Here is a 17,676-nt window from a genome sequence, read left to right as displayed (position 1 = left end):
ATGGGTTGATATTCACAGCACGTGAAGCTGAGCTGCGGCAGCTGCGTAAATCCAACATGGAGTTTGAGGAGAGGAATGCCGCTCTGCAGAAACATGTTGAGAGTATGCGTACTGCGGTGGAGAAATTGGAGGTGGATGTGATACAAGAGCGTAGCCGCAACACAGTGCTGCAGCAGCATCTAGAGACTTTACGCCAAGCACTCACAACCAGCTTTGCTGGAGTCCCGCTACCAGGTAAGACTTTTTTCCTTATGATTGTCTGACATGTTAAATTTAACTTCTAATGTTTATACAATGTTGTGAACTTACAACATGTGGTGTGCTGTTGTAATTCTATGATCTTGGCTGTTTCTGAGCTTTTGTTGTATTAGATAACGAAATCTTAAAATGCACGCTGGGGCAGGTTCAGTGTCAGTGCTTCATTTCAACATGGCTTTTTTTTCCGAACTACTCTTACCCTTCCTAATAAAGTGAGACTCATATTCAATCCTTGCTCTCCTTCACTTGTTTTGTGAAAATGTTACTAAATACAAAACGCAGGAACTGCAAGTCCCTAGATTAAAAGAAAAGCTGCACTTGTATTGTCAGATGCCAGGGATCCTATGAATGCCCAGCTGAAGGAGTTTGTTATAATCAACTATGAGACCCAAATCCAAGTAAACTGTGCTTCATTAGTCCTGATATCCTTGAACTACTCACTTGGTAGAGTTAGGAGTACATGGCTCTGCAGAATGTCACAAAAGATGGTGCATGGCGAAGTCACCTCCTGTAGCAGTTTGCATGTTGGCACAAATTGCCTGTAGTATAGTCTTAACTGTCTGGAATTGCTGCGGTCATCTGAGTATTCTGTGGCTCATTTTACTGTGTTAACTGTAGGTAGCGGGGAAACACCCACGATGGAAACTATTGATTCCTACATGAATAGGCTGCACAGTATTATTATGGCAAACCCACAGGAGAACGAGAACCTCATAGCCACAGTCCGAGATGTGGTAAACAGACTTGAACGCTAGTGACTGGGTAAGTGCTTGCTCTTAGGCTGCTTTTGTTTGCCATCTCCTCTGTGCCTCTGACACTTGTTCTGAGGCTGATTCTTGTGCGGATCACCTGTTGTACAATCAAAAAGTTTTCTTCCTCAAAGCCACAGGAACAGGTTGATTTCGTGTAAGTCAAATGGCGTTGAAAATATCCAATAGGATTAAAGGGTTCTGAAATTTCCCTTAGCTCCAAGATCTTTTGTATAAAGACATAAATAGCTGTCCTGTTACTCATTGTATTTGTGTAAGGTGAATAAGATTACTGACAGAATGGTGTCAAAAAAGGAAGAAAAATTATTTATGTTTTAGTGACAGGGTGACTAATTCAGAAGAAGGCTTCTTTTGAGTGAAGTAAATCTGAAAAGTTCTGCATTAATTGTAGAATCTGATGGTCAGAGAGAAATAGTGTCTCAAGAAATTTCAGGTGAACTCATCTCTGTTGTAAACTGAAAATACCCTACAACTACCCACTCCGTAGCATCTGCAGTCAAGCTTTTCTAGTTACGAAGGTTTACATGAAAACAAAGCCCTGATGTGTGGTTCAGGCTATGTGTAGCACTTGCTGAGACTTTAATGATCATGTGGCTTATGCGAAGATTATTACTGAGCTCACGATTCTGTATTTTTGCTTCTGTTTAACAGCTTAGAAAACCTAGGAACTGAGCAGAAAAACAGATTAACAAAGAAATATCAGTCTTTCTGCATTACTGTGCTGCTTTGCATTTCCCACACCACATACTCCCCCATGATGCATGTCACTAGACAGCCATTAGGAGTTTGCCTACTTCTATTTTAACTATGTACCTACCTGGATTCTTTAGGCATTTATTTTGTAGAAATCTACTGTACATGTCTTGAATAGTGTTTAGAAATCCAAATAAAGCTGCTGTTGTGCCATCTGCAAATATGAAGACAGGGCTTTTCATCCTTTCTGATTCTGAGCTTTTGTGATGCTGTGTAGAACAGTTAATTACACGTTCCCCGTTATAGTGTGGCTTAAGCTAAAAGATCATTGTCCTTCCAGAGGGTAGCCAGATGGAACGGACTATAGTTCCAAGAGATGACTGAGCTCCCAGCAGAATAAAGAAGTGCCTTTACTGCTACTATTTATGAAGGGAACAGCTTGTCAGTCCAGGTCTGGGATTTTTCAGTAGCTCATCAACCTCCTCATTTTCATATACTCTTTTCAATTAGCACTCTTAAGCTCAGAAAGAGAATCAGGGGATCGGGAGGCTTTACAGAATGTGTAAGAGGGAAAGCAGTTTCTCATCAATCGGTTATTAGAAGGGCATGCCAGGCCTTGAAACAGATGTTGTCCTCAAGCACCTTGCCAGAAAAATCATATCTCAAGGCTATTAAAATCTAGACTTTGGTTCTCATGTCAGGCGGATTCTTATTTCCTAAACGATGGACGCTTTCTCTGTTCCTAAAAATGCAAGTATCTTTTTCTTGGATAAACTGGATTCAACTGTAATTGGTTTGGAAAAAGTAATTCTTGCTGTAGAATTTCTCCTTCTACTTTATAGTTGAAAAATAGGATTTGATTCCTTTCTTCCCCTGCACCTTCCCTCCAAACTAGTGGGAGACAATTAAAAATGTGATCAATAGTCACCTAGTTTTCATTATATAAATGCATGCATGTGACTAGATATGATGATCAAGTAATTCATAGGGCTATTAATTACAGTGGCGTTGCATTGGCAGTGATTGTATTTTTGACAAAATCTTGGAAAGGAGGAAGGTTGGGCTTTATTGGATGCAAACCTAGAAAAAAAGTAGGACTTCGCTAGAAGAGAGGGAAGCTTAGGATAGAAGGACTGAGCTGGCATCCAGTAAACTGTATTAGCAGACTGCCATCGTCATTGTCCCTTTGTTAACATACATATTAAGTATATTCTCCTCAATGTAGTCTATATCAACCAAATAGTCTAAGTTTGACACACATTACAAATAAATTGAATAGAAAAATCTATTTATTATGATACACTTGAAAACCACTGTACGTCACAGAACTAAGGCAGTTTTTGGTGGCTTGGTACATTGTATTTAGTGACCATTTGATTATCCTAGTGAATATTTTTTGTTTTCTGTACTGCATGGTAAAGAGAACTCCTTTGTGCAAACAGTATATGGGGGAGAAGGGGAAGCGTTTCATTACTTAGCATTCTCTTCTTTGGATGGAAACAGGAATTCATTTACAGTTTTGTCTCTCTAGGCTTCTTTGCTATGCTTCGTAATGTTGTGTTTTCAGATAAACCATCCAAAAAATAATGTCACGGTGCCTATTTAACCCTGGCAGACTGTAGTCTTCTAACACTTATTTTTTTGTTTCATCTGCAGGTTTCCTGACCCAGGGATGCTTTACAAAATTGTTTTGGCCAGTGTGGAATAAGAAGCCATGAGGGAAAGACTAGGGGTGGGAGGCAGAATTGCAGGTTTGTCCTGGTCCCTGCCTTTGTGGTTTGTCAGTGAGACAAACAGATCAATGCATTAAAAGGTCTTAAGAAGCCACGGACGCCCCCCATTAAACATTTGGAACTGCCCTCTGCGTAAACATTTAAGAGCATGCAACTTTTGTGCAATCTTCAGTTTCTTTTTAATTTTGCTGGGCATGAGGGTGCGTACGTTCTGTGGACTGGCTGGCTACGGAGATGAAGTCTCGCAGTTCTTGAAGTGGTCAGCCTATGTGTTGTAGTAATAACTTTGATGTGTTGTATTGCCTACTGTCTCCTAGTGTCTTTTGTTTTTATGTTTATCTTGTGGGATTACCTTTCTCCGCTTTAGTTTTCTTCTTTCGATCTTGTTATCGGATAGTTGCAGTACTGGATAGCAGCGCTTATGTTCTCTACTATAACAGGCAGTCTTCCTTGGTGCACTGTCTTGTCCTACCCTACCTGCTATGTTTATATAAAGCTTTTCTTAAGCAGAATCCTGGCTTTTTGTGTTAGCCTGCAACTTCTACAATGTGAGTTTGCTCCCTGCTAGAGACTGGCTGTGGTTGGTGCTTTGTGACTTGATTCTACTGAGACAGGCTTCCTCTCTCCCCTTTCTCTTCAAGCACCTCTCTTGCACGTAGCATCCTGCTCTTCTGTGAGGGTCTGCTGTTATCCCCTGAAAATGTTTGGAGCAATTTACTTCTACAAAGGTCAGTAGTAATCAAGATAGACAGTGAAACATTAGTTCTCAGTTAGCAGGGAAAATGGGAATCTCCATTTTAGACTAAAAATACAAAGCTTGCCCTTCCTCCAATATATTACTCCAGTCTAACGTTACTGCCTTGATTTTGAGAATGATCTCATGGTGAGAGTGGTATTCTATAAAAAGAGAAATGAGCAGAGGGATTGCAATTTTTTTTTCCTGCCCTCCTGAAATCAGTGCTGGGAAGCAATATGCCTGGAAGCAGCACGTGTATTTTTGCAAGAATTATTAGAGCAGAGAAGGTTATTAGCAACTAATCCACATAGCAGCCCATAGAATTCTACATTACGGCCCATAAGTGCTTTCACCTTTTGTAGCATTAAAGTATAGCCTGTGGAGCCTATAGCATTTGACATAGTATGTTCCAGTGTGACCTACATGGCCTTTTTCCCTTACATCAAGTAGAACTCTGCATGCTAGAGTCTGTAATCTTGCTGAGCTACGCTGCACCTCCTGTCAATGATGAAGGCGCCTACTGTCTGCACTAACTTACACAAATCATTTCCTGCCCTTTGGTTCCTGTCAAATTGATAATTCAGAGTTTGGTTGAGCACTTGTTGGGTATCTCTGGGCTTTTATGGTAGTGGTTGAAATGTTCTTTCTTCCAAGTGACAATCTCCTTGCTCCTCCTTAAGAAATCTTTAATTACCCTGTTATGAATTGGAGATTGCTTTCATGACTGGAGTGCATTGCAGTCAGCAACACTTTTAATGTATCTGTAAGTCAAGTATTTGAAGATTAAAAAGCAGTTTCTTCTTTTCTCACGCTGTACATATGGACTTCATGCTTGCCTGAAGCCATCTCCAGGTCAACACCTTGTATGTCAGGTCTCTGCTTACTCATGGGCTTATTGCTGTAGCCGAGCAGCAAGGATTTCCATGTAAATTCCAGTCTTCCTTCAGGAAAGAAACTCCTTTCTCTTGTCTTCAGTCTCACTTTCAAGACTTCACAAAAAGGAACCTCAATATGCTGTATTGACCTCTATTTTCCTTAGCATGGATGAGACCAGCTGGTGTTGGCATGAATGTTTTAGTGGATTCTACAACAAATATTGTGTGTGGGGAAAAAATCCTAACAGGTTAATAATGTCTCCAGAAGAAGCACCGATACCTTCATCTGCGTGTATTTTTTTATTTTTTTTTTTTTAGAATTGGTGATATTTGACTTTTATTGAAGTGGCCAAAATGTACTGCATAGCCAAAAGTTGATTTACAAAATTCTAAAGTTCAGTCTGTGGCATCTTACCTAATACTTGGAGTTGTATCCTGTGAAGACTCAGAAATTGCTCTGTAATGTGATAGTAGGATGCGATTCCAGGCTGTGACATACACATACTGTAAATAAGGTATGGGTGGCGGCAGGCTGCCCCTGCTTACATAAATTCCATGCAACTACCAGCTCTTGGCATACTGCTAATACATCATTCTGTTGAGTAGCATGCAAGTGTTATGGGATAGGAAATTTAAGGTGATACTGTTAGCTGGGGGCTGACCAATTTTTTGCTTTTTCCCACAAGGAAGGGAGGGGAGGTGGCATGCCCTTCTTAAAGCATCTGGGGAAAGAATAAGTTCTTGCTCACCAATGATGTGATAGATGATGTTTTGTCTCATTGAGAAGCTTTTTATTTAAATTGATTAACCCTATAAAAATGGATTTTGTCTTTGCAGGGTTTCGAGTGTCACTTCAGTTTACATTTTTCAGTGTTGGCTGGTTAAAAAACGAAAATAAAAAATGAAGTGGGTGTCAAGGAGAAGTGCGGGATAAAATGCGTTTGTCACTTAGAGAAATGTTAAAAGAAATATGTGAAAACAGAATCCATTTGCTGGATTAATGTGTCTGGAATTGTTGAGATGCCAAGTTTTCTGTACAATGTTTTTGTAATTAAACTTTGGACTTCCTTTGTTTCTAAGAAGTTGATGACACTTGTTTGACACTTGCTTCATTAAAATTGTTCAACATTGAATCCATTCTGATTCAATTTCAACTGCATTTTCATGAAGGAACTATTACTACCATTGCTGTCTTTGAGAGATTTTGGCAACTTCATGTTAACCTTTGAAAGGAAATAATGTGCCCCTTCCCCCTCTCCATCCTAAGCTTATCTTCCTCTGAAAAACGTTAAAGGAAGTAGTTATTATTTATAGTGATGAAAACTTCAGAGATCTTTGGTTATAGCTAATTGATATCAGGGCCGTTCCTGTCATCTTTGTTCCCCAACTTGGGTAACACTTAAAATATCATGAGTTTCTCGGCCTTTTTTTGACATCCTTGTCTTCCTTTGTCCTCCCTAATTTCCCACTACCATATTTATTTTCTTTTCCTATAAGAACCTTCTGTATCATACCTGTTGCCCTCCACTTGGTTTTCTTTTCCCCTGCTAGGTTTTTATCATGTATCTTCCCTTCTGCTTGCTGAGTATGGAGCCAAACTGTGGCCTTGTGAAATTTGTACTTTGGATGTAGATCCTCTGTGGGGGAGTTTGGATGACTTTTGCCAGCACTGGTGCTCTTTCTGAGGTCACAGTGCTGTAAGCAACTGTGTCTTTATGTTACTTTTGTGGTCACATCTCATTATGTTGATTGCCAAATTAGTGCCTGGTCTTTCTGTATACCAACAGGCTTGGTTCAGATAATATCTGCTATCTGCGACAGATTGCACACTTAGATGTACAATGCTTTGGAGACTTTTGTAAAATGCCAGTTATGAAATGATAAAGATACAAAAAAATAGAAGGAATATAGGGAAGTCTCCTGTAGGAGAAGAGCTGTTATGTGACATGGGCTAGTCCAGAGTTGGAGAAGGTAATAGCAAAACAGGTGCACACCTGGAGGAAAAAATAAGAGCAAAGCAGCAATGAGTTCATAAGACAAAGATCTAGTTCCTCTCTAACCTGTGGTGGTGTACATGGCATCGGGAGCAGATGGTGGTCAATCATGCTCCATTTAAGACAATGTAGTGTAATATTTCCACTGTTTTGTTCTGTTTGTTACTCTGTTTACTCTGCTGCTGGTTAATTGGACTGATAATTAATAATCACTTCAGGGAAGTTAGGGAAATTAGAGGGCTTTGGGCTCTTTTAAGAGGAAAAGATCACTTTTTCCTCAGGCAGGTTCATGTTGATAATGTATTTGGAATCTGAAATTAGATCTTTTTTTAATCTTTTGCTTTGGTTAAGTTGCATTCTTCAGAGTCAGAAGTACACTCAGGCCTATCCTCTACTTCTACCATGGAATTTTTCTGCTTGTGAACCATGGGTAGTGTTGCTGCTTTTCTTCGTCATTGCTTGTAGTATTGCGGGGGTTTTTTTAACTTTTTAAACTTTAACTTTTAAAAATATATTCCTGATTTGCCAGCTTAATTGCAAAATCTCTGGATTTTGTATGTATTGTACCATTTTGGTATGTGGTAAAATATCCACATCCATTATGTAATACCAGGACTAACATTTATATAAAACTGATTTATGGGTATATATTAATAAACCTGTAATTCTTATGCTGTGGGTTCTGGTTTTTTTGTCATTTAATCCGTAGACGCTTACAGTTTGTGTATTGAAGATATAAAAATCGGAGCTTGTGAAGGTTTGAAGCTTATGTCTGTGTTATTACTCGCATACGGAGACCTATGTAATGAATGTTTTTAAATACTTGTACCAAAGTATTGACAAGCAAACGCAGCTAGGATATTTCTAAGCATAATTTTGGAGGACAGCAAGAGGAAAAGGTGGCTGTACAAATCATACTAGATGTGAAAATGCGTGGCTTCCTACTCTAACATTTTCTAACTTAGAGAAACACCTTAGAGAAGAGAGGTGATGTTGATGGCAGATATCACTGAACTATGGCTAGTGTGTGATCTCTTTCAAAGTTATGTTGGGAGGGAGATGGATTAAGCATCTACTATTGTCTCATTTTCCATCTTTCACCTATATTTCTCCCCAGTATGAGGACAAATGCAACACAGGTTTACTGTGTTTGTGTCTATTTGTAGCTACAACACAGCGTTGAAACAGCTCTGTAGCTTTGAAAATCAGTATTTATATGCTATCCAGATTTTATTTGCATGTGTATCCTAATAAGGGAAACCTAGTACTGAGATGCCATCAGTTCCGTTAATTCCTTAATGAAGTGCTGAAGTAATACTTGAAAAGATCTGCGTAGAGATGGGAAAGTAGAGAAACAATGTTGGAGAAGGGATTGCTTGTGCAGTTGAGTGCAGAATTGGTCATGTGAAAATAGTTAAACTAGGGTTTTAGGTCCTGATCCTGAAGTGCTGAAGCATGCGGTCAGCTTTGTACTTGTGAATGGTTCTGTTGAGTTGACTAGACTTACACTCATTAAAATTGACTCCTCAAAGTACTTGCCACATTGGTGTTACAGATCAGAAATAGAAAGAAAAAATAATGAAGCATATCTTAAAACAAAAATCCTGAGGAAGCACATATTCTTCAAAAAATATCTGGAAATAATTAATCAGAATACATTTAAGAAAGTACTGAAAACAGTGTACCCGTTAACGGGATATGAAGCTGTTGCGTGTTACTAACCAGCTGTGTTGTTCTATTTGGAAAGCTCCTTTTCCTTCATCTCCTTTATGTTGTGTCTTTATATCCAGGTTTGTGTCATCAGAAATTAAGCCCCCATCCTCCTCTACAAGAATATGTAAATAATTCACTGGTATCAGAAACTGGTTTATGTAGCAAAACTTCTGCCCTAGCTCGCGTGATTTAGGGGAAGAGAACATATTCTCTTTTTAACATGATAATACAATGGGATTCTGAAGGGGCCTGCTGGGGACTTCAGCAGTTCATAATAGTAACATGGGACAAATTATTTTTGCAATACTAAATGGAAAGTTGTTTTACAGTAGAGATTGTGGAAATACAAGGTTCTCCAAGAAAGTGTAGGTATCGGTACATTTTACTAATTTGTTAGGCAAGTTGCTTGTGGCATTTGGAAAGGAAAGTTTTGATTAAAGAGTTGAGAAGCTTTCTGGTTTACTTAAACAGAAAACCTTGATTCTCCTGCTGAATAACTGGAAAAGATTCCAGCTGGTCACAAGGGCTACTGTTTATAGAATATAAGCTTTAGGAAAAGTAAGTAAAGGGAATTATGAAGAACATAAACAGGATACTCTTCCAGACTTAGTAACATGCAGGTGTTTTAATTTGAATATCGCAAGCATAAATATTTAAGCTATTTACTAGAATTCATTCCTCATGTGTGTATCTGCTCAGGCCTAGCAGCAGGGTTATGGTGCTGATTTGCTCTGGTCCCGCACCCATGCTAGTATGACGCGGTTGAAAAACTTGCTCTTGTTGGTATTAAATTATAATGGTGTATATATTAATGAATTGATGCGAGTTATTCTAAGATACAAGAGGATTCTAAGGTTCTTTGCTTTCTCTTTTCCTGTTGATGAAATGGTGCATCTCCTAAAGTTGTTAAATACTACTGTTTTCAGGTTTGTAGCTTTGCTCTCTCATGCTCTGGAAGGTGAAAGGCATTCTCACTTTTCCGTAGAAGTCTGTGCATTGAAGTCCATATGATCTTTTTGTTTATAAATTTGGATTGTAAATACTTATGTATAAAAGAGCTCTGCCTGTCCAAGTACTTGGCTGCTAGATAACCACCTGGCTGCCTTGAATTGAGTAGAAGAATGATACTTAACGTCAACTGAAAGCCTGGCTGTCTGGGAATCGGAGAGGTCTAGTTTTCAATCTGGAGTAATAGTACCATGGGATTTCTCTTTGTCTCATGTGGACTGTTTTAGTTTTATTAAACCTGTTCCAGTGTTAGTCAAGAAAGAATTCCCTCATCTAATTTATTTGAAATAATATTGCTTAAGCCCCGGATACATGCAGAGAAATCCCAAGCTGAAATTTTAGGCCTGTAAACATACCGTTTCAACCCCTCACCCTTCAAAATGGATATTAACAACTATATTAGTATTCTAATTCTTCTCAGAGGAAGCTTCTCTTCCTCTATCACACTTCAAATTCCTGCCCAGGTTGGTTTTGTTTCTTTAATGCTGGAGGAAGAGTGTTTGGAACTCTGTTTGGAATGGGGGAAAAGATGCAGGAAGTTTTATCAGAAGTGCAAGCTAGCAGGATGGCTGAGTCCGGGAGTGTGGAAAGCTCTGGAAAATTCATCTAATGCCTTTCCTGGAAAGGACTGTGGCTTTTTTAGCATGAATGTTGCAAATGCTCTGCAACGGCAATACACGTGCTGTTTCCTTGTGTGTAAGTATGGATTATGGAGGGTGTTGACATTGTCCTCAAAAGATTTTGGTTCTCTGAAGACGCTTCTACAGAAGTAGAGCGTCTGCTCCTTTAGAAGAAATGTAGCTGATATGCAGGAGGGAAGGGTGTCACTTTTCTTCTGCTCACTAGCATTAATAGTGAGTAGCCCTGGCATACATCAATGCACCAAATCGAATTCTACAACCCATTTTTTCTGAAAAAGGTGAGTAAGAATTATCTTCTACCCTCACCCCATTAAAAACCTGCTAAGAGACTTTGTAGGATAAGGACAGCAGGAATATGAGGATACAGGAATAGAGTTTTCATTTGTTTTTGAGGTTAATGTTCACCTGTTGCCAGTGCGGAAATGGTTGAGGTTTTAGCTTTAAGTTTGGATTCAGACCTGCAAATTCCATACATTCTCAAAGTGCTTTTGAGCAGAAAAAGTAGCAAATGTGAAAATGGAATTCCAGCTGCACCCTAGTTTCAAGACTTCATAGTTATGTGGTAAATGTGCATTTCCAGATGTCTGAAATATCTATCCACATAAGGAAATGAACCAATTTTCTGATGGGGGAAGCAGTGCCCTCTAATGACAAATCTCGGTATCTCAAAATGAGAGTGAAAAAGCCTGTTAGTGGTAGCCAGAGTGCTTCTGCATGTGGAAAGCTAAGTCACCTCCCTGGTTTTGTTCTAGGCAGATGGTATTTTCTTTTTTTTTTTTTGTTGTTGTTGTTGTGCAGATACATTATCCTTTTCCTACTGCACTTGGTGGGCTGGTCAGGGTGGAAGTGGGTACAGCAAGCATGCTTGTGTTACAAGGAAATGCTGGTACGGCAAATAAAACATGAAGTCAGTTTGCACGTCTTTGAAGTTCTGACAGCAAGGAATGGCTGTGATAAAGGTTTCTAGTTGGCTAAAGCTGATTCTGTGTGTTTGCTGATATGTAAAATCAGCACGGCTGACTTATTCTCCAGCTTCCTAACTAGCAGGAGCTGTGAATACATAAATCCGTGTAATGGAAGCTTTGCTACCATTGGTATTTGCATAGTACTCTGCCTTTGCAGAGCTGGTTTTCATTCTGGGAGCCTGCAACAGCTTCAGACTTAAACAGTACTGCCAGCTCTCTGGAGCTAGAGCATAGACAACGTGGTGGTAGCTGCTTCGCTATGATCTTACTCCAGCCAAGAGCATCCCTGCCCAACTGTGAGCTTCACTAACTCATCAAAGTAGCAAAAAACTACACAGCTTTTTTCTTGCTGAAAGTTTTCTGTGTTTTGTGAATTGCCTGAGCTCATGTAGGACTCTGGCAAGCACTAGGTTTTGCACAAAGTAAGCAGAGGATCAAAGAGAAGGGAGAAGTAGGAACTCCTTTCTGGAGATATCCTGCTTGCATTTTGGCTCACTGTTTCATGAAACTGTACACTGAAATGATGTGGGAGCACAGACTATAGAGAACCATCCCCTTTTCAGCACTAAAGCTGTCAGTAAATACATGACAGTCTAAATCCTAACTCCTGACTTCATACTGTTGCCCGTATGTGTATGTTTTCCTGTCCTGCCTGCCTTTCTCTCTCTTGCCCTCTTTGTGCTAAGCTGTTTCAGCTTCAAGCCAGCTAAAATCAACTAAGTATCTCTGCCAACAAAGATTTTTTTCCTCTAGAGAAAGTTGTGGGTTTTTTTTTTCTCAACGAATGTCACTGGAGGAGTAGTGAATTTGGAAGAGGCCCACAACTACAGCCACTGAAGTGTTTAGAAAAGGCAAAATTATGGAAATAAGTGTTTTAAGTTATCTTGTCCTTTGTGAGATGGGGGCAACAAATCACCCCAGCAACAGTGGCATTCTTTCTGGTACCTGTTTTCAAGCCAGATACTGACGAAACAAACTGAAGGTATGAAATCAAAACTCCTTTATCTAGAGGGGCGAGATCATGTTACTGATAAAAGAAAATACGCAAAATAACAAATTCCTAGCTTTCTCCCTTGGGGTATGCCTTCAACTGTAGAATGAATGTTTGTAGAAGAATATGTTGTGGTGTTTAAGCATGCTTCAAAGAACGTATCCTTTCTTACCTTGTAGAAATTCCTCCTAATGGAATTCACTCCCAAGCATCTCAGGTTTTTTCTTTTTTCTTTTTTTTTTTTTTTTTTAAGACCATAAGTCAGTAGAACTGATGTATATTACCCATGGGCCAACTTGTACAGGGGTAGCTTAGTCTAGGCACGTCCTTACCTTGAATTGAAAGTCTGTTGTATTTAATGGGGTGTTAACTCAGTTTATTCTCTGGGATTTGTGCAGTAATTTTATTGCCTGCAAAAGGAACAATTTGAAGCCAGATGAAGTGTAGGTATACTCTGTAACATACCTGCTGAGCTTGGCAATGATGCCTGGACATGCTTGCCTTATTCTGGTGTTTATATTTTCTCATCACATCTCTTGCATCTCTTTTTCTGGTAGTCCTGCTTTGACTTTGAGGGTTATCTCCCTTTCAGGAAGCAGATTTCTGTACTGCATCTGGTTTGTTTCCAAATCTAGTATCCCTTCTTGGACTAATGCAGCCCTTTGATTTCTGCAGGTTTTCATGGGCATAGCCACAGGCAGGATTTGGTCCCTACATCTTCCTCCATATATCCCAACTCTGACGTAATCTTTGTCCCTGCTCACCTTCAGTCCTGGCCTCCCTATGACTCTTCACTGCTGGAGTTTGTTCTTCTTTTTGCCTGGAGTCATTCATTTGGTGCTTTCTCCATCTCTGAATCCTTCTGATGTTGTATATAAACTTCCTTTTCTCATATAAGTGACTGCAGAAGGAATTCCAAGATCCTCCTTAGGAAGTGACTGTTAATACAGATGCGATTTTGCTTTGGTACCAACCAGCAATACTGAGTGTCACATGGTATTTCATGGACAATTGCTGTCTAGGCTTTCAATTTTTAGTTAAATCGTGCTGTGGATTACCATCTACCCAGGATTATCACACTCTGTTTTTCCTATCTTGTTTTGTCCTGATTCAGTCCCGTATAACAAGAAAAGATGTGTCCGGTGTTCTTGGCAGTGCAGACAAGCATGAGAAATTCTGAAGTCAGTTTTTACTAATAAGGCTCTTTGGTAGTTGAGTTCAATAATGTCATAGCAGAATCTACAGTGAATCACAGCCCAAGACAATGATAGTGTTAAAGAAATGGGTTCCTTTAATGCTGAAGCACCAGCAGAACAAAGAGGGGAAATCAAAGACAAAGAACAAAAATCAACTTAAAGTTGACTGCCTGTGCAGTGTGACGGACTTTATCAAGACTTTTCTCAGCTGTTCTGTGAGGGAGAATGGCATAGATCAGCATCCACGTCTTAGGACAGAGAGCTGAGTTGTTCAGGTGCACAGGTGATCTTACAATTTCCTGTAATAAGAGCACAGACAAGTTTCATGAACTTTAAATACCATTTGGATGTTGCTAAGTTACTAGGCAGTATGTGTTTAATGTGAACGAGACACATGATGTCGCTTTCACCGAACTAGCCTGAAAATGTGATGTGGTGTTTATGCTAGTTCTAAAGGATAGCCAGCAATAACTTTATCAGAAACTGATCTGGAGCGTGCCTATACCCTGAACTAATATGATGTATTAGGTTTGTCTCAGTTCAGTTTGTCTTGTGGTTTTCATGTTTTTGATCTAGTAGTAGATACTTCACAACTAGATCAACTGTTTTGTAGAGCCAGTGCTTCAGAGGAAAGTTTTGGCCCCATTGAAATTAATGAAAAAGTAGTCACGGAATTTGCTGGAGCCAGGATTTCATCTGCAGTCTTCAGCAATTAGATCTGTGGTTATGGATTATCAATCTGTAGGGAAGCTGAAACTGGTTCTGCAGCTTTTTCTAGACTGGTCCGGTATCTCCAGTCCTGTGATACAGTTTCACAGAGGAATCTGCATGGAATCTGTTTCTCCTAAGAAAAATCAGAGGAACTCCTGCAATGCAGTACAAGAGTGAAAAAGCATACGTTTCTTCAGCTAAAATAGCAATGCTCTTTCACATATAATGGGGTCACTGTATCTCTGCTGAGTGTCTCATATCGTTGATACTTACCAGCTGGGTTCCAATTTGATGATAAAATATCAGCATTTTAAAATCCTAGCAATGCGAGAGGTTCAAATCACAAAAATGTCAGACCTGTCACTTAAAGAAACACTTTTGTTACTTTCCATCACTGCTGCTACTTTTTCTTAATGATAGGGAATTTCAATTTGACTCCGAAGTTCTCTAGTAGTAAGTTCCCTGCATCCAGTATTTCACTGTCCAGGGCCAATGCTTTTTTCACATCACAGGAGATCCGTTGAGAGGAAGGTGTCCTGAGGGGGAGGTGGGAGGACTGAGCCTGGATCCAGATAATCTAGGTTGAGTTTCCAGGCTCTGAGAGAGACTTTGTGTGACATGTACTATTTCTGTCTTAGGTCTGGTCAACATACTAGCAAAAGATACTCAGATGCTTCAGTGATGAGGATAAAAGAGCTGATGTCGACAGAGTTCTTGGGCTTGTCATTTGTTTTTCTCTGCTTCAGTTCTTCATTGTGCAAATGAGAAGAGTAAACATCATCCATTTAGAGTGCGAGCTGCCTGAAAAAAGGGGCTGTGTCTTAGCTTATGTGTCAGCAGTGTCCAGGAGATATTACTGTGATCTGAATAGGAATCTGTGGGCATTATTCTGTTAAATCACCTACTTCCAATGATGGGCTTGGATGTGTTTAGGAGGATTAGGAATTGGGAAGAATAGTTTCTTGTTGGCTTTTCTTGTTATTTAAGATGGACTTGTGATCTCTTTTTTTTTTTTTTTTCCTGTTTGAGATGTGCTGCCTGAAATAGTACAAATATTGTAATTGAATCTTATTTTCATTATTCTTTCTCAAGCTCTGGCCTTTTAAGAATGCAAGCAGAAATGGTGTATATATACAAGGAGGTGGCAAAGGTCTTATGTGGTCTTCTGAAAACAGCTCTTTTTTGTTTGCATGGCATAGTAGTCAGAAAATACATCAGGAAGATATAGTGGATAAAAGAGAATGAATGACATGACTGAGTGCAGAGCCAGAAATAACCTTTTGACTGGGCTTTTTCACCTAGTCAAAAATTATCAATATAATGACAGTGTGAGTTTTAACAATCTGTAAACATAAAGATGTAGTCTGCCTGGGCATATATTTGTCAAAATACTTAATTTTGGTGTGGATGCATTAATAAAATGATGCAATATTAGAATCAGTATCCATACAGTCTTACATAATTTAACTGTATCAGTTCAGAAACTCATTTTTAGCATACTAACAAGCCCTGCCTGGATTCATTGTCTACAGAGGCTGCATAGTAAATAATACCATTAGAGAAAATTTGTTTCTCAGGATTCTGAATTCACTGCTCTCCACAATCTATGTCTTCTCTTCACTGGGCTCCTTAATCTCTCCTGAATTTCAGTCTTGCTCCTCACTCAGGTCATGGTGAGTGTGTTTTCACTGCCTTTTTTTTTTTTTTTTTTTTTTTTTTTTTTTTAAGATTTAGAACAAATGACAGACTGCTACAAGGGGTTTAACTGGAGAGGCATGAATACCTTGCAGCTAAGGAGGGAGTGGCACTGCCAGGAAACTTGTATTGTGGTTAAGAACGGGGAGAATGGAGCTGTGTACAGAAGAAAACTAGTCAGTCAAAATGACCTTTTCTTACCTTTTCCCTTCTACACAAGGGGGAAGTCACAGGTGAGAAATCTTGTTTTATTAACATAGTGTGAAGTGGGGAAGAAGAGAACAGGATAAAACAGATCAGATTTAGGCTTCACTGGTAGATCTAGAGCTGTGGCTGCCTGTGAGGGCAAAGGTGCCTGTGAAGGAAAGGTTTCTGTCAGCTCCACATCTCCCAAGAGACATTTGTTTGCTGAGCTTCTGTGATGAGAAGGTTCAGAGCTAGTGTCAGTCTGGATGGTTCATTAGTTTAAATGTCTGGTTTTGGGAGGTATGTTCTCAAGCAAAGGCTTCTAAATATAAAATAGTCTTGTGAAGTTTTCATCTTATGAATATTCACTTGTTGAATTTACATTTTGTTTTTCATCTCTGAGCTTCTAGAACAGAGCCTTACACAGAGGACAGCCCTCCCATCTGTCTGAATAAACTCTATGACGGAGAGATTTTGCAAAAACAGTACTTTGTTGTTTAATATGTCCATAGTGTCTGGTTAGTATCTTTCTGAACACTTTGAAGACCCAGCCTTTGTCACTTGCAAACTCTGATAATCTAAGACTTGAGCAGAATTTTGATCTCTTGTGGACCCTTGAATGTGTTGACTGAAGTGGTGGAGGTGCAGGTGGAACGGATAATACAGTTTTGCCTTGAGAGATGAAGGTTATTTGGGTAGCTGTTCTTCATGAACTTGGGAGAGAGCAAACGCATCTGGCACATGCTTGTTGGGCATCTCGAGTGGATGCTTTGGAACTACAGGGAGGACTATGTGTTAGGATGGAGGGTTATCACTAGAGCTGGCAGATGGACCTGCCTTTATCTAGATGTGCTTGACATGGTTCATGACCTCTTCTGGGAGAATTAGGTATTGCTGTCAGTCCTGTGCTTTCATATACGCTGCAATCATTTGAAAAAAGAATGCAATACATAAATGAGGGTGTACTTTCTTCACAAACCCTCCTCACAATACTCTTGGATGCTGGATTGCTTCTAGGCAGAGGCTTTGGTTATACTGTTCTCACTTACTTTCTTTTTTAAGCTATGTATCAAGTTATTTCCTAATCTGGCTTCATATGGTGGCTAATGGAACAGAATTGATGCAATTGCTCAAAAAAAAAAAGGCTTTTAGCCAGTAGATTCTAATTAAAGCAACCCTTTTTTTTAGGAGGAAAAAAAAAAATCCTTCAAAGAGCCCACTTTCTTTGTATCAGATAAAATATATATGCAATAATTTGCTAGCCTGATGGAGATATAAGTTGAAATATGCTTGAAGCAGTTATATTCAACCATGTGTAAGTGCCAGCATTACCTGGAGCTTATTTCTCCCACAAGGTGATATTTCTACCATGTAATCTTGCTGCTTCCTGCTGTAGGCAGTATTAGGGAGAATGTGTCAGAATACTTGTCAAAATGGCTTTCTGTCAGAAGATTCCATTTTAGTTATGCCCATGGGAAAAAATGCATAGACTTAGTTGAAAATTCATAGTT

The 17,676-nt window shown here is 39.4% G+C and overlaps 1 protein-coding gene across 3 annotated transcripts in view; it reads left to right on the top strand.

The window, feature by feature from the left end:
- HMG20A (high mobility group 20A) overlaps positions 1-7,730 on the top strand; it is a 45,241-nt gene extending 37,511 nt beyond the window's left edge. For all 3 annotated transcript variants that reach the window (XM_075764709.1, XM_075764710.1, XM_075764708.1), the window contains 3 exons: positions 19-234; positions 877-1,020; positions 3,378-7,730. In XM_075764709.1, the coding sequence (XP_075620824.1) occupies positions 19-234; positions 877-1,013 (353 nt within the window). In that variant the 3' untranslated portion in view covers positions 1,014-1,020; positions 3,378-7,730. The remainder of the gene's footprint in view (positions 1-18; positions 235-876; positions 1,021-3,377) is intronic.
- Positions 7,731-17,676: the final 9,946 nt, after the last annotated feature.

This window comes from Balearica regulorum, chromosome 12 (assembly GCF_011004875.1).
Source record: "Balearica regulorum gibbericeps isolate bBalReg1 chromosome 12, bBalReg1.pri, whole genome shotgun sequence".
NCBI lineage: Eukaryota > Metazoa > Chordata > Aves > Gruiformes > Gruidae > Balearica > Balearica regulorum.
Note: the sequence above shows the minus strand (reverse complement) of the source record. Positions and strands in the feature narration are given on the sequence as shown.